Source organism: Polyergus mexicanus, unplaced genomic scaffold (genome assembly GCF_030449975.1).
Source record: "Polyergus mexicanus isolate NDT 795.1 unplaced genomic scaffold, iyPolMexi1.0 SCAF_2, whole genome shotgun sequence".
Classification (NCBI taxonomy): domain Eukaryota; kingdom Metazoa; phylum Arthropoda; class Insecta; order Hymenoptera; family Formicidae; genus Polyergus; species Polyergus mexicanus.
In genome coordinates, this window is record NW_027223322.1 from 8,828,796 (window position 1) to 8,855,012 (window position 26,217).

A 26,217-nucleotide genomic window follows, 5' to 3' on the forward strand; every position below is an offset into this window, starting at 1 on the left:
TATATTTAGCTTTTTACACAGTACAATTGTTAAACTTTATTTCCATCACGAGCATCAAATCTTCAAACAATATTATGGAAACATTTTTAGAGAAAGATAGAATTTTCGCCAATTTATAAGTCAATTTAATCACGAACTCCTGCAACATGTGAATGTGAATAGCACAGAGAACTCATCTCGTAGTTCCACATATTTGCATTTCAACGTTGTTTTTTTTCCGTGTTCGCTGTGTTTCCGGAAAGAGCGTGATGCACGAACTTGCTTGACCTATATTTTACCTACAGTCCGATTAATCGCCGGTTACGTTTAAACAAGAGAGAAAGAGAAAGAGAGATAGAGAGTGTCTCTCTAACTCACACGTGTCAGCCGAATAGCGCACTGACACCGCGTCGAGTATATTTACACAGACTCTGTCAAAAGTTTTGTCATTGTCTTTTTGGTCGCATACCCAGATATAGTTATATGTATAGACCGAGCATTGATGTGATATAGCTTGAAGAATAAAGAGAAAAAGGGAAAGATAAAGAATCTCGAGAAAGAATTCCATTTCTTTCTAACAAAAATTGCACAGGCACGAATGAGAGAGACAAAATTCTTTTCTGATTCTTTCTCTCTTTTTTTGAGTCTCATTTTCTCTTCTTTTCTATCTGGTCTTCACTAACAAAGCATTGTGAGCGTAGGACCAGCTCGGTCTATATATATTATGTCTATAGTATCGCGCCGCAGTGACTACATCTGATCGTATCTAAAAGTCCTTGTTATATCGAATAATGGGAAGACCTATTTCTTTTTCTTTTTTCAGCGTGGATTTGCACCCTCCGCTCTATCTTCTTAACTCTATTCCCATCACGAGCCTCAAATCCTCGAACAATGCTATGGAAAGATTTTTGGAAAAAGCTGGAATTTGATTTCGTCAATTTATATAGAATTTGCAATATATAAACATAAAATAATAAAAATGAAACTTAATATGAGATAAAGTTCTCTCTTTGAGTTTGTAAAACTTTAATTTATTTATCTCTTTGTGCATTTAATTAATTATAAATTATATTTTCGAGTAATTGTGTGCTTATCTAATATAATTATAGTTGAAAAAAAAAAATCAATACGTCAAGTAGATTTATTTGATAAATAATATTTTTTTAAAGCACCTTCACGAGGACTATTTAAATGATTCGGGAAAAGAGCCATTCTCTCTCTTCTGTATATTCTCTCTATTCGAATTTACTCTCGTTCTTCATTCATATTTACAATCATTGCCAGAGGGACTGACCTACCGAGATAGGATTGTCGTGTACGCACGGCGCGTCCCTTTGCATTACTTTTAGACGACTAATGAAGATCCACGAGGGGTTCCTAACTGACCTCTTTGTTTGCTTTTCTAAGTTCATTCATTAATCTCCATTTTGCATTCATAATAGCTTCGTACGCAAATGGTGTCCAAAGATACTTATCGCGAGATATAAATTCTCTTGATGAACAAGTAATTAAATATGATGTCACGCGAGCATTGATCCCTGATTGAAATTATTTTCTTTTATAAAAAATAATATTTTTCGTATGCGTTTCATTATATTTAGCGAACCTTGATCAAAGTTTTTGTAAACTGCAATCTTTTACAAAGATATCAGATTTTTGGAACAAAGGCAAATTTATAATGTTTACCTTGAAATTGTGATTAAAAGATAGAAGCTACCAGAGCATTTATATAGACGATAAGAGGTAATGAAGATAACAACTAGCCAGTCGATGTCAGATTCCGTCGGAATCAGGCTTTTCTCCTCTTAAAAAGATTGGTTTTCTACTTTCCAAAGGTATTGGATTTCGCGATCGATACTTAGAGCGGAGCGCGTAATCCGAGAAAGCATTTTGACATCGCAAAAAACGTAAAGTACATCAAATATTGATTAAAGAAGAAGAGTCTGTAATATTCAGAGATTCCTCTATAACGATTACTTCCATTAAATATATTCTGACAAGCTTTAAGAGCAAATTTTGTCCATGATTAACCGTGGAGATAATCGTTTCCTGTACAATGCAGCTATGTCTGCAGCATTGAATGTCTCAAGATTGACTTTGATCTAGAAAAAAATATATGGATATCCCAATATGTGTATAAATTGTAAAAAGGATTATACAATTATATATGATATAAATATATAACAATATCTTCTATTTATTATTGGATTATTTAATATCCGACTTATCTTAGCAAATACGTTCAAGATTAAATAAATACTAGATAAATAAAAAGTTTTTACCGAAATATTAACGAAAAAATATTTCAGAAATTCATAATAAAATTAGAAATCTGCGCGCATTGATTTTAATACATAAAAATGTTTCCAAATCTTCAACGCACAATACGCAAAAATTTATCAACGTTATAATTCGTAAAATGTTAATTTTTTTTACCTGTGCTGTGCGAAAAATCAAAGTCTTCTAAATTTATCGATTCTCGAGATTTGGATCACGTGGATCAGTGGCTCGTGGATCTTCATAATCGCCGATTTTATATTGTAATCCTTTATCCCTGTTACCGATGCCATCTTATAGAGTAGTCGGCAAAAGAAGCAGAAGCAGAATCGCGGACACCGAGGAATGCCTGAAATTCGCGGCATTCGAATGGGTGATCCAGGGCGGCGGCAAGGAAGGCACGACAAGGGGCCTATCCGTCCTCTGGCCCTCCTGAAGAGTGCTACCGGCCATGATCTGCGTGGTACCGAAATCATCGTCGCTACCGATGGAATCGGCCTCGCCAAAGCCTACCGCTTGTCCTCGTCTGTCGTTGCTATTGTTGCTCTTCTTCTTGCTCTTTGGCAATGTCTTCTTACGCGACTTATCCATATTCTTCATAAAAGTCGTCGGTGTCGTCTTCGCGAACAACTGCAACTCTAAGCAATAAAAAAGCAAAATATCTATGAAATGAGTGTAATGTCATATCGCACAACGAAGTTTAAAATTATTTGTTTTAAGTAGTGTACTAATATTTAAAAGCTGAAATTTTTAGAGAAACTTCTTAAGAGATAAAAGATTGATCGAGAATAATTAATAAAAAATTAAAAATGATTAATAAATAATAAAAAGTTGATCAAAAATAATTTTAAAATTTGTTCTGTTATCAATTTGACGTTATATGCACATGTGCGCAAGATTATAGTGTACATAAGGTAAAATATTATTATCGGATGCGTCACTCATCTTGTATTAAAATCAGGATATTGGAGACGTGAGCTGAGGAAACATATTTTTTGCGATCATATCGGAATTCTCCATACCTTGCAATCGTACTGAACCCTCGGCCTTGCCGAGCGCGTTGACGGACGAGCACACGTATCCGCCGAAGTCCCGTTTTTCCAGAGAATTGACAGTGAGATTCATTTGCCGAGAATACTCGCTCAACGCGCACTCCGACATTGTGTATTTGTCACTGGGCAGCAGCTTCTCGCCTAAATAGAAAGCGAACGGAAATATTGCGCTTTTACTTTTAATCGTGTGTGCATGGTTCTTCCACTTGCAGAAACATTTTCCACGAGATTTGATTTTTGGCATAAAAACGATCAGACATATGAGCGTGCAATATAGACTGTTTGATAATGGTTTGATAAAAAAATTGTCCATTTAAAAATATGTCTAATCATAAATATTCCATTTAACTCTAAAGCACAATTGGGACAATTTTTTACGTGGCACGTTACTGTCTGTTCTACGCTTCAACATTCGAATGTAAAATTTCTAATTTAATATTAAAGACACTAACAATTTATGATGATATATAATTTTTCACATTATACACAATCTACATATTTGATTAACGCAGGCAACCTGGCGAGTAAAAATCTTTCCGCGATAAAACTGTAGTGATAAATGGCGTAAAATGCAGATATTCAATCTGACACAATTCTGACTTGCAATCAATATTATTATGACATATCGAAGTTGACGCTTCAGAAATTGATTGCAGTAAATCTATGGTTAATAAAAAATGCAAATTTGTTGATGTAACATGACATAACAAACTACATGACAATACAAACTATTGTATATGACGTTCAATTAGTATCGAATCAAATTTTAATAAATTTTTTCATTAATTTAATTCTCTAAAGAGAGAGAGAGAGAGAGAAAGAGAGAAATGGTTTTGTTTAACAAATACAAAAATATTTGTGCTTTAAAATTTCTTTGAGAAAATATTTATCTCAGATTAACAAAAAAAAAAAAAAAAAATCTCTCTAAAATTGGATTAAAGTTTTCAAGATTCTTTGTACAAGGAATAAAATGTAGAAATATGAAACAGTCAGTTATCTACCTCCTTCTCTGTACCAAGTATTCATAGCGTGCGGTGACGCTTCGACGTAACATTGCAATACGACATCACTATTAATCGGCGCAGCCACCAATTGATTTGTCACTTTGATAGAAGGTTGAACTAAAACAATCAAACATTACATAAATTGCCACAATTAACGATACAGAGGTATACCGTTACATATATTACGGATCAATGTAAAATAGCACGTTATTCCGTTATCATTCCTAAACTTTAAATGATATTGCGTTAGGGAGAAAGCATGTGATGCATGTCATTAGTATTTCAGTATGAAATATCGGATAAAATATTTTTGTTTCTTTTTTGATACCTTTTACATCATTTTCAAATTTTATTTTTTTCGCATTTTTAATGTTAGGTTTTTTTATTCTATCACAGAATTGTGTTTAATTATTAAAAAAAAAAAAAAACAAATTTATATATAGTAATCTTACGAAGAAAGCTTATATTATTTATAAACAAGGAAATGATATAGGACAGAAAATGAAATAAGCGAAATAGGAAAAGTGAAAAATGAAAAGTGCATTTTGAATTCCGAAGGGGACTGCGTGTGCTGCTCATTCAAGAATTAACCAGTTTCGCCGCATTTTGCGCCCGTGCGCCACTACCCTACCAGTGGATTAATATTACATTTCGTAAGCAGAGCGAATTAATGCGAAACCCTTTGCGCTCAAATATTTACACGCCCCGCGACGACGTGGATAAATCGTCAAGCCCGCTGGTTAATTTTGCAGCAGCGCGCGGCCGGAAGTTTTGCGCGCGAGAAAAGAACGCCCTACGCCAACGGACTTCGGGGGGGGGGGGGGGTTGTGATAAAGTTTTCATTTGCGAATGCCGTTAGCCAAATTGCACGGTGATTTTTTATTCTTCCGATATGCGCGTTTTCCTCCCGGTAATTTGATTGTATTTCCCAGAAGAATGTTATTGACACTTTATTGTTATTTTTTGCACGTGATTTTCTAGTAATAAAAATTTGGACTCTGTAAAATTGAAACATTTTATTTTTACGATTATGTTATTATATGATGTTTGAAAGAATATAAAAAAGTTTGTGATATATTATAGCGAAGCAAAAAACTTATCAAGATAAAAATAAAAGATTTTCGAATTATAATATCAATCTTCCGTTCTTTTCAACATAATGTATTTTGTTGCACAATAAAGATTATTATTATTATTATTATTATTAAAAATAATTAAAATTATTAATATATACATAATTATGACAAATAATGTACATATTAATATATTACATGATAATTTTTGTTGGTTTTTTTGTCGACAATGTCGGTACGTTGGTTTTTAGAGAAAAGTTTTTGAATAAAAATTCTGCCATGTAACGTAGATATTGAAAAATGTTTCGAAGTTTAACTCAACCTCATTTCCTATTTCAAGCCTATCGGTATATCCTTAACCACAGTGTCCGGATAATAGTTTTACCGCCGATATTGAAGAAGCATTAATAATCGACATGATTCTCACCCCAATAATTAAAGTACGTTACATCGATAAGAGCGCTTATACGACCGAGATAAAACTGACACATTGCGTTTAAATTTATAATTACATTAATTATACAGAAATTATATGTAAATTATGAAATCAATTTATTAAAATCAAACTGTATAATTTAAAAATTGAAAAAAAAAGAAAATATTTATATAAATATTCTAAATTGCAAAATAATTTGAAAATTTTCACTGTGTAATTTACAATTTTTGCTTAGAAATTAGAAAAATAAATTTAAAGTTTATCTAATCATAAATTGCCTCAATAGCATTGTAATTATTATATGTTACCCTGTTTCATTAAATAATTAATTAACGCGCTCATCTTTATCCATCTATCCTGTCGCATGCAAACTTGTAAAATGTAAAGGGTGGTTACAGGGGCGGATAATTATGCAGTAACGTACAGGAACGAATCTAGAGAATCCTCTAACGTGGTGATCTTTTTAGCATCAAAACCTAAATTTTCATTAAAAAATAGCGTTTTGCTATAATTATGATATCCATAATTTTAACAATTTATTTTGTAGAAATAATATCTTTTGTTTTTTCCAAAATTAAAATTTTTTTAGTATGTTTCTAGAATACGCGAATGACAGCGCAAACTGTTAGGCAATTTCGAGAGCAGAAGGCAACCAGAATGATGTTTGAGCGCACTGACTTGCTAATGCATGCAACAACGATGGAAGGACGGCTAATTAACGGCCGCAGCGCGACATGATACTTACAGTGAACATCAACGGAGTAACGCTTGCTGACTGTCGGCGGCACGGTGTTGCTGGCTATACAGAGGTACATACCCATCTCTTGCCGAAGCACCCCCGTCAATTCCAGTGTCTCGCCGGTAAAGGATTTCACAGCTGCAATCAAAGAATCAATATTAAAGAACTTACAAAGCTCCCAGTATATATGTATACATATATTTTCTATACAAAATATATTCTAAAAAACAATATATAATTTTGCAATATTTATGCTTACACTTTTAGCTTGAATTTTCTATTTTATACGCCTTAGCAATAAACGATAAATTCTGATGCTGTTGGATAATTGATTTTACATACTTTTTTTAATAATAGATTGCTATTTTAATGAGTGCAATAAGATGATCAAGTTCTCTGATAAAATTTACTTAAATCTGCATTATATGAACATGGTCACTTACATATATAGAATCATTCTTTAGGGTATGCTTTTCATTTATCAAAATATATTTTATAATATTAAGCACTAATGAGAGATAACATGACAGAATCATGTTTGAGATATTACGTTGAAACTTTTATGACATATCGCTGGGATCGCCATTTCTGTTAAGAAACTGTCGTAGGGAAAAAGATGAGAATTAATATCGAACCGTTACAGAAATTATTTATTTCGCATTTCAAGTTATATTTATACGAAATAATTTAATGGAAGATAGAAATTCTCTCTCTCTCGACATTTGTAATTGAATCAAAATATAGAAAGAAAAATAAAAAAAGTTGCAAGTACGTTATTAGATCTATTTCTTAAAATAAAATTTATAATTGATAAAAGAATAAAGGAATAAATTGATAATTACATATGTATATCATTGTCGCAATACATTGTTCTTTTGCGCCGAGAACAATTGCAATATAAAATAATTCCAAATAATAATTCTAATAAATTAATAAAACACGACGATTTTTGCCGAATCAGTCTTTGTAATTTCTTCTAATATAATATTTCACACTCTATAAGAATCTTAAGAAAAATTATACTTTTTTGTCAAGCGCTTTAATTGGAAATGACATAATTTTGGCGTACTTGCAGCACGCATTTGAGATCTTCCGCCTCCTCCATTATCCAATCAATAAAAAAAAAGTTGTATCCTTATATAAAAAGTAATATTATAGTTAAAGTGTCATTTAAATTTTCATCAAATTCAGGCAGAGTCAGGATTCGTTGTTCCGTGGAGCATTGAATTTCGAGGATCGTTACCGAAGGTGTGTCGTAAAAGTTTACAACGTATCCAATCCTGCAATTCTCCGAAACGTTCGATTTATTTAGGCGCCGAGAAAGAGTCACGTCGTAGCGAATGACAGATTCGCCAGGTGAGGAAATCGCGATTCCCGATGGATGGCCCGTTTCTCCTATGCATTTTGTCTCTTACGATATACGGGGAGGACGAACAGGAGAGAGGCGACTTTACGACCCATCGCGCGCGCGCGCTATCCTTCGTTATACTTTGTCCTTCGCGGATCCGTCCCGCCAATCTGGAAGTCCTCCCCCGCGTTTAACGAGATTCATCCTGGATGTCCTCTGGGTGTCTATTTTTACGACGCTTCGAAAATCAGACTGACACAAGCGAGCCGAGCGAACGAGTGGAACGAGGTCGCGAAAGGGAGACGGTGACAATCGTAGGTCGAAAACTGCACGAAGCGACGATTACAATCGAAGAATTTCTTTTTTTACATCTGCTCCGTCTCTATCCACCTCGCACTTTCCTCGTTCATTTTCTTCTTTTTTTTTTACGCGAAAATTCCTCGGCTGATCTCTCGAGCGAGAATGACATTAAGAGGACAGGTCGTCGGGGATTCGGAGGTCCTTCCGGCAGAAACGCTGCTTGTACACGGAATGTACTCTGCGTAGCGGATCCGGGATTACCGGGGTGACGTGGGCCAGGATTGCTTGTAAGAGCGGTCAATAAGTGCACTTTAACTCGCGGAAGAACGACAAGCGAGTCGTCCTCGACACCTCCCGCACGATGGTCGTTAACTCTTGTAAACTTTAATCCTTGAGGAGGGATTAATCGCAAAGACGAGTTTACTTGAAGTTTATGAACTAGAACGATTCTTCTACAATTTTTCTCAAACCGCGATACTAAATAAATCTTTGTGAAATATTTCTGTAAAGTTCTTGTGACGTTTTGCCTCGCGACGGAAATATACACCAATGACATTTAGACGACAATGGGTGACAGAGCAGTTAGGGGACGAAAGAGGTGTATAATATATATATATATATTTATCGATTTATTTATTTTGCGATTTAACTTGGCGCCGTAATTTATGGTTTTAGACATACAGCCCGTGTGCATTGTGGGGAGAGCGTGCTTATATATTTGCCGCGGGGCGCGTAAATTACCATTCGCGCTGTAATTAATTACCGGCGAGAGAGACGATCGATTATTCTGCGCTGATGCGCCCCGACACTTTATCGCTCCGATACTTTTCCAGCCGCGTCGGCACGACTATCTTAATTAAAGAATCGACGGAATCGTCGTTGGCGCGAATTGAGGATTCCTTCCCGAAAGCTTTATGCGTATCGTTGATTCCCCTCGAACAAAATCCAGCCTAACGACGTGAAAAAAGTAGATATTATCGATGATGCTAGTTTTAATCGAGTGCACCGCAGATAGGATCTCGTATAGACAGAATTTTTTATCTTTATGTCAAGTATCTCCCATGTTCTCATTTTTATTAGCGATAAAATCAAATTTTAATCTCGTAGCTTATATTGTGTATACTCCTATAAATTATAATGCACATTTCATATAATGCCAAGCGAAAAATAATAAATCACGACTGATATTGATTATAGAGGATTTTCTTTCAAGAAAATAAATAATAATCGATATACCTGATAATTTTAAAGAAAAATCAAAATCTGGTTGAAATGTCAACGATACGAACATGATAATTAACTGCTTATGTAATATTGAAAAATGACATAACTGTATAGATATTTTATCAAATTGATGAACAATTATTGAACATGAAGTAAAAGAAAGTATACTTTAAAATAGAAAAGAAAGAAAAAGATAATCTCTAATATAAACCGTTATATATACCTGATAAATTTGTATTCGGAATTAGGTTTTAATTTTCCGTCTTAAGTAATATTATTTTCTGCAATAGGATTACATACATCGCATTGACATTAAATATGGAAAGAAAATTGTTCAGAGACGATTTATTTATGTTACCGTTATACATATATAGTTATCCTGTAATAATTGACGCATTAAATAAATTTCTCTATATTTGATATATAACGGCAATGAATCATTGCAGTTGAGAATGCAATTCAATAATAAAGCTAAGATAACCGACAACGAGAAACTAGAAACCGTGTCGGTATACACGTACGTCACCTATGACTCCTGTTTCTGCAACATCTACGTCAGCTTCGCAGTTAGAATTTATCGTTCAACGTGCACCCTATATCAGATCAGATATCAATACTTTGAACATGCGAATCCTAAATTCAAAACTTTAAACTACACAAAAGTCAAAATTTGAACTAAAATTTTATATTAAAATAGCAAAAAAAAAAAACGGAAATATTTTCAAGATATTAAAAGGATACACCTTTTTACTTTTCTCAAATTGTTCGATTAAATCGTGAAAATTTTGACAAATAAATATTCTAATACGATTCTGATTTAAATGTAATATATTGGTACTAAAATAATAATCGTGTACGGCAATAGTGCGAAAAAGAACTCAATTATTGCGTAATCAGAGCTGGTTTTTGTTTTGTATCCAGTAACATCAAACACATAATTAATTAGTATTATTATTCTGACTATTTCCGGGTGAAATGTTATATTAGAGTTTTTGTTTCATTAAATCGAACGCGTTGAAAACTTGAGCGCGTGTCTATTTTATATCTCGATATAAGGTTACACACACGTTGTCATTATGATGCTAAAATCAATGAATATCGTTGAAATTGAGACTATAAAATTACTAACAAATAATTTTAAAAAATACACATAATTGGTTATACGATACTAGGATTCATCGAAATATATAGCCCACTGTTGTGATGATAACGTAATATAGGCTAAATTAAATTAGAAATTTAATTATCCTTGTGTACTATATGACAAATATTATTGTACTACATAAAAAATTCTCGAGTTTGCAAACCTTTTTGCAAAGCTTATAATAGAATAGAAATTCTATAAATGTTATAAAGTTTATAAGGAAAAGCGCTTTTTGAAATACGCTGTATATAAATAAATTTGATTTACATATTGCCCACTTTGCGTATCCCACGGACTAATTTGCACTGTTTAACTGTGTTGAATTTTGTTATTATTCCAGCGAAATATATAGTCATCTCGCCGAATGCATTCGCAGAACATGCGGTTTCAAAGGAATCCCGGATAACTCGATTTTACGAGAATACCGGATTCTGTGAGAGTTGCGATTCAAAGGATATTCTAAAATATCAACAGTAAGTGAACTTACATTAAGTAAGTTCATCAGAGCATGGACTGCAGTTTGCGTGTTATATTTCGAGTTCGACTATATTTCAATCCACTAATGTACGTATCTGCTAACGCATGTCTATTGAATGCCTCTCGCATTGTGACAAACGTTAATTATCATATACGATAATGATATCAAGCAGCGAAGGCTTTAAATTCAATTCAATTCTAGATAGTTTGATCCTACATTATTATTATTATTAAAATCCGATATTATTATTGAAAGAGAAATTTTATTTTATATAATAATATAATTAAAAAAGGGATAATACTCACGGGGCGAGCGCGCATACGTATGATTTTTAATTATAGTACTATTATATGATATATACAATATTTTTTTTTTTTCATCAGAATTAAATCCCACATTTTTAATATGCTTGATTAGAAAGAATAAATTCTGCAATAAATTATAAAAATGCAATTTTCATATAATCAAACTGTATAGTATTATTTAGAAGTATCTTATAAATAGAATATTATATGAGATTCAATGAGATACGCTTACATTGTTTCTGTCCATCCTCTCTGAGAATGATGTTGCGACCGTCCTCTCGTTTCCAACTGACAGTAGGTTCTGGCAAACCGGTGGCGACGCATCGCAATCTTATATTGCCTCCTTCGTGAGTGACCATACCATTTGCAGTCTCATCGTCTATTATATCGGGCGGTACCACTACTGCCATGTATCCCATCTGAAACAAAGAAGCGAGATATCGTACTTTGAGATTTTAATTATCATTGCAAGCTTAATTTTTTCAGAGTGAAAAAATATGCTTAATACACGCTATTAAAAGCTGATACTTATTTAAAAAAAAGCAAGATTAAATATTCAATTTTCTAATAAAGTCTTATAATTATGTGTACTGTATAACTTTAGTTAATTCTTCAATTTTTCAATTTATATCACGGAATTATTTTAATTATTATTTAAAAGTTTTTTTAAACAGCAGATATATCGAATATTATCAAAGAATCCTATTATCGCGCGTTCTTTGTGTTGTATAGTTGAGTTATCTCATTATTAAAATCATTTCTATCAAAAAATAAGAACAGATTAATTATACTTTAACATACTATGAGCGCGAAGAAGATCAAAGGGTTAAAAAAGATCGAGATTCCTTTATGCGAGATAAACAGTCCGTAATAGAGAGACCTTACTAAGGCAGTCTGGCAGAGACAAGGCTCAAACTACTTGCCGTAGAAAAAGCACATTGTTTTACGGTCCTGTGCACGTATACGATGAGGGTATCTTGCGCACGAGTATGGGAGCATAGAATTTACTAGACATGAAATTGTGCATGTATCCTATTCGATTTAATGAAACCAAACGTGCAAGGAAATATATGACTCACAATAAAATAAGATAAATATCGGCTTAAATTTTCTGCTACAAGGATATTTTAATATTGACATGAAATATTATTTAAATTCTACAGTTAGTATTATAACAATAGTTAGTATTGTTAACGACAGTACAGTCTAAACCGTACAAACGTAAAATTTTTGATATTTTATACAGTATAAACGTATAGATGAAACATAAAATTCCCTAATAATTAATGAAATCTGATACAATTCTCTACAACTTTTGTTAAAGGACGCATACTTTCCCTGATATTTGTAAAAATGTAAAAAATAACCGTGATTTCTCAGAGGCGCTAACTTTTTAAGGAAGCATTTGTGGATCCATGTATATAGGACATTTTGTTCGGTATTAAATTATCTTTCAAATGAGATCAAAATGATTGTAGTCTGCTCCATAGGTTTTGAAATGAAGCAGTTAATAGCCAGTTTCAAATGTACCGAAAGGTGTTTCTTCGGCTATTGACTATTATTCCAAAACCTATGGCACGAACTACAATAAATTTGATCTCATTTAAAAGATAATTTAATTTTTAAATATTTAAAAAAAATTTTATTTCATTTTTCATTGTAAAACAATAAATATACAATAAATATTTTTGTTACACTTGTTTCAATAATCTTTATGTACAAAAATCAACAATTTTTTTCTACAAAAAAAATGTAAAAGATTTTTCCTAATTATAAAAGCAGAAAATATGACATCTTTATTAAATTCCATTGAAATATTGTATATTTAGAATATTTTAATTAAAAACTTTTTAATATGACAATGTAAAATGTTCTAATGAATCAAATTTCAAATATAAGACAACACAATTTTTTAAATAATTTTATACTTTATCGCTTAAATCATGCGAGATGTTTAGAGCAAAATTTCGATCTTACAAAATTCATACAGGAAATAATTTAAAAATTAATGATAATTAAATATAATAAGTAAATGAAATAAGTAATGAACTTACAGGTATCTAATACAATATCTATTATATATCTAATATAATAATATCTCGCATGTGTATGACATTTAACATTAACTTTGTCATAGTCAGGTCAAAAATATCACGTTGTGCTGGCGCGAGACGTCAGTCAGCCTAAACCATGTTAGAGTGTTTCGTGGCGTACATTGCTGTGTAAAAAAAGCACCGTTTTACGATCCAAGGCACGTATCGGTCGGGCAGAAGTGACGGTCGCTGGTGCGTCACGGATTAACGTGAAATTTACTGGTCGTGGTGCGGTGCACACATCCCGCGGAATTCAATGCGATCGGCAAAGCGGCAAACCTTCCGATGCAATATACGGCCCTGCTGCGAGATAAAGGATGCAAAGTGCTCGTTATGGCGCAAACGGGACAAACGGTAGGCGTGAATGCAATAATATAATAGCATATATACATACATATAAGTATGTGTATGTGAGAAAAGAGATTAAAGAAGACAAGGGACAGACTGTGAGAGTTCTACGGATATAAAACTATGTGTATGTATAATTATTATTATCGCCAGTTATTGATTGTATTTATGTAGTAAATAATATAGTAAAGTAGATAGCTTTTTTTGTAGCTTGTACTATTTTTCATATTTTAACTGATAAAAATCTATCTTTTTTAAATTGCATCTTGTATTTTTTTTTTTTTTTTTGTAAACTCCGAGCGTTAGTCTACGGAAGAATGTAGCAACTGCCCAGATGCGGTTTAAAGGACGCGCATCTCGAGCGGATAAAACCGCGGTATATAAGTATAGGACCGATAAATAATCTCGCATCGGTACAACGCACGGGGCTCGGGATTTAAGGCACGAAGGGATATTTCGAGCGACCGAGAGGGTCTAGCTACGGAGCGGCAAAGCCGAGATCTTCCTCGTCTTAGGGAAACAGTCGTTCGAAGCCGTACGACGTGTGCACCTGCCGCACCACCGTCGCCGGCAATAATTTCTCGCGCGCTTTCTCGAACGCGCGTTTAGCTTGAGCTTTGCTCAAAATCTGCATAATTAAAATTGCCCAACAGTTGTCTTGTCGCGACGACGTTATTCCACTGAGAATAGAACTGCGATGCAATACCCCTTTTGCGTCAAAATATTGTACGCTTATCAATTAAACTGATCTGAAGATTGTTAATAAGATTGCACGTATAATATAGGTGACGCGTATGGATAGAAATTATCTTAAAATGATATATGATTTAACATATATTTCTATTTTCACATTTTGCACGAAACTTATCTATTTATCTGAAATTTTAGAATATTTAGAGAAAGCTTTTAGGATTATGATGTTTATATAGTGATACGCTTGTGATAATTGATATTTTCTTAAGAAGACAAAATTTTTCAGAATCTTGATACACATACGAGAAATCAAAAATAAAATAAAATCTATAACAACTATATAAGAATAATCTGTATCTTAATTTTAATGATAACATTTTGTACCTCAAATCAAATAAAATAGTCTCTTTTTATACGTCGATTTTGAAATATAGCTGCGGCTGTAGGCCGATACTACCATCGATATTACACCGCGAAATAATGGTCGGGGATAAAGAAAAAGCGCGCGTTAAAAAGTTATGATCGAGTTTGTATATGGAATTTGAAAAATTCCTTCGTAGCTGCGGATAGATCTGGCGAAATTTCACGAAACCTCGATCTTTTTAATCGAATTACGTAGCACGGCACGATATCGCGCTCTATCGATGGGAATCGATAAAGCCGCGCGTGTAACGTCCGCTGTGCGTGCAATTCTGGCGCGGAAACGCCGTCGAAAAATAAAGCGTCGAGTTGAAGGTAAATGGAAATTAATTTAACAGAGATACGTTGTTATTACAGATGCGCGTTCCGCTGTACCGGATATTAGCGTTTCAATGCTGCGTTTGTGATATTTCGAAAAATGCGGGTGCCCGGGTGTATCATTAAAAAATTGGAGAAAAGGGAGAAAGGGATATACGTAAATATGAAAATGTAGAGAAACATGCGTTATATTAAAAAAAAATATCATATGCTGCTAAAAGATGTAATATGTTAAAACATTAACAAAAGCATGAAAATTTCGTAATTTCTGTTCTATTTCTTCCGAGTATCTATGCAAAACCTGAGCAATTTTTTATGGAAAATCGCGTATTGTAGCATTTATCGACAAATTTGTCAAAGAAAAAAGTAGTGCCAGTAAAATAAAAATTTTAACATGTATTAACAAAACTCATGTATTAATTAAACATTTATGCGAAATTTGATTTAAATCCACTTACTGATTTCAAAGTTATTTACTATAAAAAAATTATTTATTATAAAAAATTATAGCAAAAATTATTATTATAAAATTATTTATTATTATAATTTATTTATTATAAAAAAATTGTAGTAAAATGCATATAGTAATCCAAAATCTTCCTGTAAACTACTCGTTTTTTTGTTGTTGTTTGTTTCTTACTGTTAACCTCAGGGGCCATAATCAAAAGTCTTTGTCATAAATTAGGGAAAATATTAATTACAACTATTCTTTTTATAGAGACGTTAAAAAGCATATTGTTTTTTGATACTTTAATTTTTTTTATAATCCAAACTTATTTATTTTATTTTCCAAACATTATAATCTTAAGAAATATCTTCCTTATTTTTATTTAAGTTTTGAAAGCTTTTCGCTACTATTGTGTAATCAAAATATCCTTAACTACGTTATTCGGCAATGCTACTATATGTTTTTTAATCTCCGAATCGAGAGTCGAGAGTTTACATAAATCTTCATAATTGATTCATGAAAAAAAGCTCACCTGACTGCGCATGGGATCGGTGTTGACTTGACACATATAGGTACCGGAATCGTTCTTCTGAACATTCGACACATGCAGTTTCCACGTGTTGTGTCCGTTGTGCGTCACGGATAATCGATTATTGTGTGCCACCAAGTGTGTATGTATCGCCAGAATCGCACGGGAATCGGATTTTATCCAGGCTACCTGTACAACATTGGAGATACGGAATGTTATTTCTCGAAATAAAAGAAAATTTCGTACTTGATTGAAATATGAATCGGATATCTTATTAGAATATATTTAAATTGGCTATTTTAATTTATTACCAAAGTAGAAATTAAATTAAATTTACAGCTAAATTTGATACATTTATCATTAAAATTCACGCGATAAAGATTAATTAGAAAGAGCAAAAATAGCGAATTTAATCTTAATTAAAATTGACGTGTATATTTATATTTAAGATAAGATATAAAATTCTCTAATACATAAATACGTAATAAACTCATATCGATATTCGCAAGTAGTAATAGACAGGATATAGTCAGACTCGAGAAAAAATATAAGTTTAAAGCGAATAAAGCACAGGATATAACTCGAAGAAGTACATATTGTGTTACGTTAATAAGTATAATTCTCTCATCTTTCACGCGAATATTATGTCGTTTATTATAAAAATATATTATATAATTGGAAAGAAATTCGAGAGAGTCGCGTTTCTCTTAATACATCAATCTTAATACATAAGTTTTATGATAGGCAATTTTCTTAATATTCATGCTGCACGCAAGCGAGATTTTTTTGAAAATACTTTTTACTACAATAAACAACAATTGTTTGAAATAAAAAATTGCACCTTGTACGATTGCAGATGATTAACGACGCAAGTGAAGAAGACGTCACGACCTTGGATCACCGTGTGATTTTCCAAAGGGGCTAAGAACTCGGGCAAAACTTCCGGGCTGATTTGACCTGAAATATCATAGTAATGTGACACGTTTAATTACTTACTCTGTTTCTTTTATCAATTATAGAAAATGATTACTAAAGGAAGACAAGCGCATCATGAGAGAAGGATATACTTTAATAAAGAGTATTTTTTCAATGGATCTATAATATAAGCCGAGCTCTCTTTCGAGCCAACTATAAAAAAAAAAAAAAAAAAAAAAAAAAAAAAAAATTAACGAAGAGACAAAAAAATATCTGGAAACTGTAACACAATAAAACTGGCAACAGTGGAACATTCGAAAAAAAAGATTTACTGTGCACTTGCAATCAATTTGCGAGTTTCTACTCTCCGTATATCGAATACAATAAACGACAAACAAAACAACGCATTTTGCGTTGTGTTACGTTCCATCCTTTTCAATTTCGCCGGATATTACAACGAAGCGATCGCATCGCGCGTTTTGAAAAATGCGATGCACCGTTCGAAAAAAAAGAAAAGGAAGGAACGAATGCCGTGGCATCTCTCTGACGAGTAGACTATGCACTATGTCTCGCGGAATGCATCGCCGCGATTCGCCGTCGATTCGAAGTGCATGCATGAGCGAGTAGCACGCCGTCGATTAGATATTCAAGGCGTAGGTCGAGGAGGGGGAAACAACCCCCCTCCCCACCCTCTCCCACCATTTTCTCTCCCACGTTTTCTTCCGTCGATCTAAAAGAGCAAAGAGAGAGAGGGGGAGGGAGAGAGAGAAAGAGAGAGAGAGAGAGAGAGAGAGCCACCCACATTCTCGTATCGAATTCTTGTATGCGTTCATGCAAGAAGGGCGATAAATGGAAAAATTCTTGAATCTCGCAGTCGTAATCCGGACGCCGGATTCCCGGTTTTCATGGGTCGGTTTTACGACTACCCTCATCGGGCCGTTTCTACCCTCGGTGCTCGCTTCGTTGTACCTTCAATCTCTTCCCTTGCTTCTCCACGTTTTCATTCCGCTCTCTTTCTCTCGTCCGACCCTACCCGGGGTTTTATTAACTTAAATTTAATTTTCTCCCTTCAAGGCAAAGAAAACTGCGAAAATCTCCCGGAAAAAACATTGCAAAGTTACTGAAAGTAATAACCGGATGAGAGAATAATTGGTATCGCGCATTAGGTAAAATATTATATTTTCATATAAACTATTACTTTTATTGCTGTAAAGACATTTTCCAGTTATGTGTTACTGTTTCCCAGCTATTACATTCTTTTATTACTCTCGTTTATGATTTTTTAAATTAAATTGCTTCCTTTCTTTTTCTCCGTCTAATATATTGTATATAATTTTCTGATATATTAATCTTAAGGAAGGCAATAATAGAAATTTTTACTTAATAGCAAAAAAAAAAAATAGCGCTCATACAATTGCATATCTATTCTATTTTTCCCTGATAGTGCTCTCTTTTTTTTCTTCCTCTTCTTTTCTAATGAAGGAATTCTAATACTATACTTAATTTTTCATAAAATCTTGCGAGCGGCGAAAAGTGTGCGTACGGCGTACGCATGAATGCAAAGTAGAAAAAGTGAGAGAAAGAGGGAACATATAACGCGAAGCATGGTATGTCCCGCCTTTATTGCGCCGGAATTTCATTCCGAGTCTAATTGTAATCAGTGAAGTGTAATTTTAGCAATTTGTCGTCAGGATATCTAATTAATTAGGTCCTTTCGCGAGCGGGCAGGAACTACAAACGCGCCCGCGCGGTCTGCCATCTCTTCGTTAATTACACCGTGCGCAGGATGGAATTTTTCATCGAAATTATCACGCACCATCCGCCGTCCGGGAAATTAAGATCGCCGTGATGCTCGCGGCTGCACCATGCTGGAATCAATTTTTTTTCTCCTCTTTTACATCGTTCCGTTTACGCCGTTTACAGCGTAAGGCGAAATTGTACCGCGAGAGATCTTTGCATAAAAAAATATAGTCTCGATTCTCGATATCGCTGGCAGATATGCAATTCTTTTCCCAGCAGATGCATTAAAAGAATTTATCGAGCTAGTCAATTTTCATTTATCCTATGTGCATCGAAAAATATAAAAATATATATGTATAATCTGTATATATTTGTAAATTATAAAATCTCATATAACTTATTCGATCATTTTCGATAAATATATGCGTAAAGTGGAGATAAAAAGAGTTTATAAATCCGTCTCTGCGAGTCTGACGTCGTTACGCCAACGCTAAAAGCCAATAAGACTGTCAGACGTTTCTGTCGCGCAATAAGCGGCTTCCAACAAACGCTAATAAAACAGTTATGCAGAATCTGAAGGCGATCTTCTGCGAGCGGTATTAAAAACGATTATAAAAGTCACCGGGCGTCGCTTTCCCGCGTCTAATTTAAGGGAGCGGACGGGATCCTCGAAAGCCGTAGGACAGCTCCGACGATAGACTCGGGTTGAGCAGTATCCGGTGATACCCACTTTATCCCGGGGAAACGATGGTAAGCCACCCGCACAATGGTAGCCGCGGATCCGTCCGCCGATTTCAAAGAGTTTGGATTTCGCTTGGCCTTTCTCCTCCACGCCCCGAGAGAAATTCTGTATCATTGAAATCGCGAATTTAAAATGTCTTCCCCGGTGGTCTCTCGTTCTGGCGAGATAACGGAATATTCCTGAACCAAAACGATCATCAGTTCTCGAAAGCATCGTGCTTCGAAGATCTCTTTATCGCTACCTTACACACGTATCTAAAGGCTGTTTCGTAATCGTTTTCGATTACGCTGCATCAATTCAATATTCAAATTCTAAAATATATTAAAAATGGAATAGTAAATTTACGTAAAAAAGATGATTCTTTTAAAAATGTCTAAAAGTGATTTTTTTACTACTTGATTAAATACGTGGAAAAATCTATAGATGACGATTAATAAAACAATCCTCGCGGTTTACTAAGAAGATGAGTTATTAAGAATAAGAGAGAAACACTTTCCAAGGTTCCATCTCATGTGAAATTCAGCGGACGAAGATGGTTGAGAGGCAGCAAGAAACGCGACACGCTCGAATGCGTATGCTAATAGGCAGACGTGCCTCGGGCAAAAGCGACTTATTAATGTGAGTTGCGACAATGAGCCAATGTCATCAAGGTAACATTTGCGCTTGCGATAGCAAAATTATTATGATACGCAACTCGCGCGCAAACGGAAACGAATCGAGAACATTAAAAATCCGAGATTGACGAAGAACCTTCATTCGAACCGCGAAATCATCTCTCAATTGCAATCGTTAAATTTTTGTTTCGAATTTTTTTATTCGCAAAAATTTAACTAAAAATTTTTCGATATAATTCAGTTTTCAACATATGACATCGTTGCTCTCTCATAAAATTAAGTCCATTTGGGACTAATTAAAGAATAAAATTTTTTACTACGTACATACTTGAATAATATCGATACTTTGATCAAAAAATTCGCGTTCTCTCTTAATTCAGCCTTCTCGAGTATGAATAAAGAGTGATTTATGAAACTGCGATGCCTCGTGTATAACGTAATCAAACGAAAGTTCTGTTTTAATTTTAAAAATAAGGAGTCAGATCGAGAAAGAACAATCGAGAACAGCCGGAGAAAGCGACTGTTCGAGGCGAGAGAAGGAGACAGCGGAGTTACTCCGTATTTCCGCGAGGATTAAACGTCCAACTTTTTTGTTCTTGCCAAAGTGTTCCGGATTTTCAGATCGCGACAGTTCAGCGAGCTAGCTGGAAAAATTCCACGGATTCTTGTACGGCAGGAAGCGCGCTCGTCCGTGCACGCGTGTTTCATCGCCGGAAATTGCATAAGACGGAGCACGCGGGGAACGGAAGTTGCATCACGTGTCGCGCGCCGACGACGGAATCTTTTCGGCAAACACAGGAAGCCGAAGGGATTACAGTTTCGTTAAAAAGTTCCGGTAACGAAGGATTTACGGTCGTACGAGAAAGAGGTGGCGTAAAAACGCCAGCGATGCTTGTAAGAGAGGAGAAAGGAATTAAACAAAACACAGCAAAGCCCGTGTTTAAATGGAACAGGGTGGCACGTGACCGTGTGTAAACTTGGGAACGCTGTGTCGCGGTGCGAAGTAATTTAAATTATACTGTAAACCACTCTTTTTTTTTGTGTACCTATACATATACATATTATATATATATATTTCATATTATATTTTATATTCGGATCGGCGCTCGCGCGTGCGTATTTTTTCTCAAATCAGAAATTTATAAAAAATAAAAACAAAATATTAATATTTACTTATCTATCAGAATTAATTTGAAATGCGAAACTCAATTAATAAAAATCGATTTTGCATTAGTCGAACGAATCAAGTTTGTATACGAGAAACGAGGATAATTCGATATATATTTTATATATACACACGAGTATATATACACATGCACATATATACGCAAGTATATTTGAATACGCGAATGAGTGTGTGGGTGGCAAGAGGATTCTTCGAATTAGAAAGAGATATATAGAATCTCTCTCTCTCTCTCTCTCTCTCTCTCTCTTAGAGATACTTATCAGATCGGAGCACGCGCCTATTGATTTTGGCTTAAACGGAGAATTCGCCGATAGATAGAAGTTAGAGACGCAAATTGCTCCCGATAATGTCGTGAATTTCCCTCGTGCCGCGCGTCACTATAAGTATACGTCGTCATGTCGCAAAAAAGGGAGCGTGCATAATTGCGCAATTAAGGACAGCCACACGATTATCGAACTCTCGACGAAAATACGCCGCGGATTGATATGGAGGAAAACGATAAAGCTGCTCTCTCCTCAAGAAGATCGAATATTCAATAGGAGTTCGAAGCACGTCGCAAATGTCGCCGTGTAAAAAAGAAAGAGGAGAATAAAAGATTGGGAGGGTGCATAGTGGTACAAATAATCTTCGTAACGTGAAAGATGTCGGAGGGGAATCGGCTTCAATGCCTATCTCATCTCGTTACCATTTTGAATAAATCGTTTATCTATTCCTTCCTAATCGCTCGTTATCGGATCTTTGGTCGGAAAGTCCCCTTTTCTTTGAAATTATCCCGCAATGTTTTTCCATTTTTCCACTTTTTCACGCGCGAGATAGGTTTCGTTCCCGCCGATCCCTTTTTCCCTCGCGTTACACGGCGATTCTGTTTGCCAGGATACGCCTGTTGTTTCCATCTTCTCTATTCTGAGAGAGCAGGCGCGGAATCTTTTGCCGAACGGGAAAAATAGAAGAAACTGTCTGTGTGGGCCGTGCGATCCTCTGGTATACCATAGGGATTGTCTCGTTAGCATAATCTGTCGGAAGCGCGACTGCAACTCAATGGCTCTTCTTTCGTCTCTATAATCCACCTTTGTACTTTTGTCTTTCTTCTCCGTTTACGTCTACCTCTTTTCGTGAATTCGTCGTTATTTTTCCAATATACATTTCCCGGGAAAATGCTCGCGACACCGGCGTGTTGCATTTAAAGATACTAAATAGGGCAACTGTATTTAAACTCCTTTAATTCGATAATCCGTATTAATTGAATTACGTTTAAATATCTCCAGTTGTACAGTAGCATTCTTAGAATCTCCGACTAGTTTAAATTACAATTTTTTCTTCGCAAAAATTTTAATAGAAAAAAGTCATTAATCGCTACAGTATTTTAATTATCAATAATTACTTCTTTCAATCCTTCGTTAAATATATTTTTAATTCTTTTGTAAAAATTCATCACAGTTTCAGTTTCATACAATATATTCATTGCAATTTCATTCCATTCATATAATCGCATCTATTGAGCCAGTCAACGATTGCCGAATTTTTTTACCGGCTTCGATAAATTCTATTTTACTCTACGCTTGTCCATTAAAGATATCCACTGACTTCTTTATATTCTTCTGTCATAAATTTCACATTTTCCATTTCGTATTTTTTATATATATAGGATATGCATTATTATTTCCTCGTAATCTGTTACGTGGAATTATGGGCAATCTTAAACACGCAGTTTCACAATCTCGGAAAAGAGATTCCGAAGTAGAAACGGTTAGTTAACTTCATCATTCTCTTTGCGAAAGAAACTCAGCGAAACGATTCGCAATGCCGTCGAAGCAACGAAAGGAATCAACTTCTCACGTTACGGTAAGAAAACGCATTTGCTTAAATGTGTTCGGACAATCGTTTATTCCACCATGCATCCGCAGCTTTCAACGGCTATCTCCGACGTTTCTTGTCCTGAATGCTAAATGAATTCCTCGTGTACCGCCTTCGGGCGTTGCGAAGATACAAGTTTCGTCGTCGCTTCGCGTTGCCAACAGTAGAAGGAAGAAAACTTTTCCCCTGCCTATCGCCGTCCGTGCGACGTACTGTTCGACGCTGCGCTTCGTTTAAAGTCGTAAAACTGGCATAAAGCCTTCAATTCGATCGACTAACTTCCTCATTTCGCTTTTTATACCGTGAAGCGCGCGTCGCGACTATTGGGCGAGCTCTTGAAAAACGTATGACATGTGTGTTTTATTCAGAATCGATTAGAATCCTTAGATATAAACGGGTCACCTATTACTCACTCTTTCTTCTAATATCATTATTCTTCGAATAAAAAAAAAAACCAAGTACATATATTCATGAAAAATAAATTGCCATCTCGCGTCTCGCGTTGATTCTGTTTTTTTTTTCGCGAAATCGCTTTTCGCGCTGGCGCGACATTCACGTCCGTTTAATTTAATTATTGCATATTGCTCCCGGATACACGAGTAATTACGAGGAAAAATATACGCGCGAAATTCGGGAGAGAGCGAAATATCTGTAACATACTCGGCGCGTTTCGAACAGTTTCACCCATTAAAATCTTCCGACAAGTGTGTGAACGTGAATAATGCAATTCTGTGACGTGAGCCGATACATTCTCCACGAGGAAGCATTCGAGCTTCGCGTACACAGAGTTCGACGATGCATTCCAGAATCTTCAAGTTTCATTTTAATAATAAATCCTTTGATTAAAATGGATTTCTTTGCAAAGGAAAAGACGTTGAAAGATACAATCGTCGAACTTTGTGTAAGAAATCAAAAATAAGGAATTTTCAGTAGATTAAACTTCTTCGATTAAATAACAAGAAGGTTTATCGCCTTTTAAATTCAAGTAAAATTCACTTTTTCACGAGATTCTTTTCAAATTATTTAATATTAAATATCGAATAACTGGACTAAAAGGATGAAAGTAAAGCATGAGATAGTAAACTGAACAAGGCTGATCGGGAATCGAATCGAAAATGTTTTCCAAGTTTGATGATGGCATTAATAACCTGAACAATATAATATCGCCGTTGTTAAGTTTGACAAGATGATATGTTGATATTGCTCGTTGCCGCTGGTCGATACGGGCGAATTATTAATTCTCTGATAGAATTTGAATATACCCATTTGCATTAGTCAACGGAGTTACAGCGGCATTCAGTGCAATCGTCATGACATTTTCAATTATTCCGCTGCCGGCCGGTGTCGGACGGTCCGCGACAAACTTTGCCCATATCGTACGTCGCCAGTTACGTCCACCTGCTTGACGGATTACACGGATTACATGCGTCCCCTGCGAACTTCGACGATGGCATTCTACGTCGTCGCGACGAGACGTAATGTAGATGTAGAGAATACATTTTGTATCTTGGCATGTTTGTCGCATATTATTTGTCGAATATTAAAAAAATCTAATGTTGATGCTGCATACTCTATTTCGCATTTTTAATAGCCTAATAAAAGAATGTCTTCTATCGCGCGTTGAAGAAATAAATATTTAATATAAAAATTAAATCGTATTTAACAATGAATATGACGTATTGTGTGTTGTAGCGAAAAATATTTATCTTTATTTCTCATAAGTTACGCTTCTTTGAATGCTCGGAAATCGCAAACTTGATAACGGGTAAAGGTTCCGTAATGAAAACACCCGATGTTTATGTGCGTAACTTATCGCGTTGCTGTTTTATGAGAATTACGTGTCTCGCGAAATTCAATTACAGACGACATATTGAACTCCAATATGTGCGGATGCATCATCGATAAATAAAAAAAAAAAAAAAAAAAAAATTTATATAAACCATATTTATCCAACCCCATATCGAATTTTTAATAAAAATCAGCTGCATATCTCTATTAAAGAATCAGTCATTGACATATTCTTTAAGAGAATTAGTACCTAGAGATAATCTATTAATTCTTGTATGTTTATGATTTTTATAAACCTTTTGTATAATTTTTTCTATAAATATAATAAACAATTTTTTTTTATGAATATAGAGATAATCTTAAAAACGTACATTAAATTAAAAATATATAATATATTCTTCACGATAGAAAATAATGATTGCATAGAATAATAAGATTGATTCTAGCTATACAAGAGAGTGAATTGAATGACGAGACAATGTATCTTTTCTAGCGACGCGACGGTTCAGATATTTGACTTCGATCCAGCTTATTGCATTTCAATAGGTATATCCGCATAGAAATCGATGCGGCAACCGGCGAATCGTTGATAACGTCGTGAACAGTGACATACACTCGAGACTCGCGGGATCCGCGCCATGAAGACGAGAATCCTGAGGTGGGCTGTCGACGGGATATTGAAAATGGAAGCTGGCACTCTCTCCCGCGTGTCATCAGCGTCATCGACCGCCGATGAAGATGGAGCGAATTGAAGCGGTGCCCCTTTTCATGCGATCTGAGAAGTATCTTACCGAAGCCGAAAACCGATATAAAAGATTTTTGCAAACTCAAGGAGCTCGTAAATCTTGCCGGGAAACGCGCGACGAAAGTCGATCATTGACAAGGATACGAACGGTTGCGATTTTCTGATTGAAAAGTTTCGAAAGATATTTAAGAACAGGCTTGATTTATACAACGTTATTTAAAAGAATGAACTTGTTATAAATATGGATATTTGTCTTTATATTTGTAAGTAAAAAAATGTAATATATATATATATATATATTACCGTAAGAGCTAAAATAATACAAACTAAATGGCAAAATATTGGTAACATTTTTTATCCATCATATGATGGACGCACGAGGAGAAATCAAATTAATCTAATTTCTTTTTCAATGAATTTATGAC

At 34.7% G+C, this 26,217-nt stretch overlaps 1 protein-coding gene across 2 annotated transcripts in view; it reads right to left on the reverse strand.

Annotated features, from left to right (window-relative positions):
• Window positions 1–1,674: 1,674 nt before the first annotated feature.
• The window catches only part of Dip-lambda (Dpr-interacting protein lambda), a 140,160-nt gene continuing 115,617 nt past the window's right edge, over window positions 1,675–26,217 (reverse strand). Inside the window, exons 4-11 of one of the 2 annotated variants that reach the window (XR_011448271.1) lie at window positions 17,050–17,165; window positions 16,212–16,397; window positions 11,592–11,778; window positions 6,567–6,698; window positions 4,310–4,429; window positions 3,279–3,449; window positions 2,416–2,894; window positions 1,675–2,081 (exon numbers count right to left, since the gene is read on the reverse strand). Coding sequence is in view for 1 of the 2 variants with exons in the window: in XM_070312144.1 (XP_070168245.1) it covers window positions 2,551–2,894; window positions 3,279–3,449; window positions 4,310–4,429; window positions 6,567–6,698; window positions 11,592–11,778; window positions 16,212–16,397; window positions 17,050–17,165 (1,256 nt within the window). In the remaining variant the exon portion in view is untranslated. Of the gene's footprint in view, window positions 2,082–2,331; window positions 2,895–3,278; window positions 3,450–4,309; window positions 4,430–6,566; window positions 6,699–11,591; window positions 11,779–16,211; window positions 16,398–17,049; window positions 17,166–26,217 lie in introns of those variants that run through there. The other variant, XM_070312144.1, reaches the window with a different exon arrangement.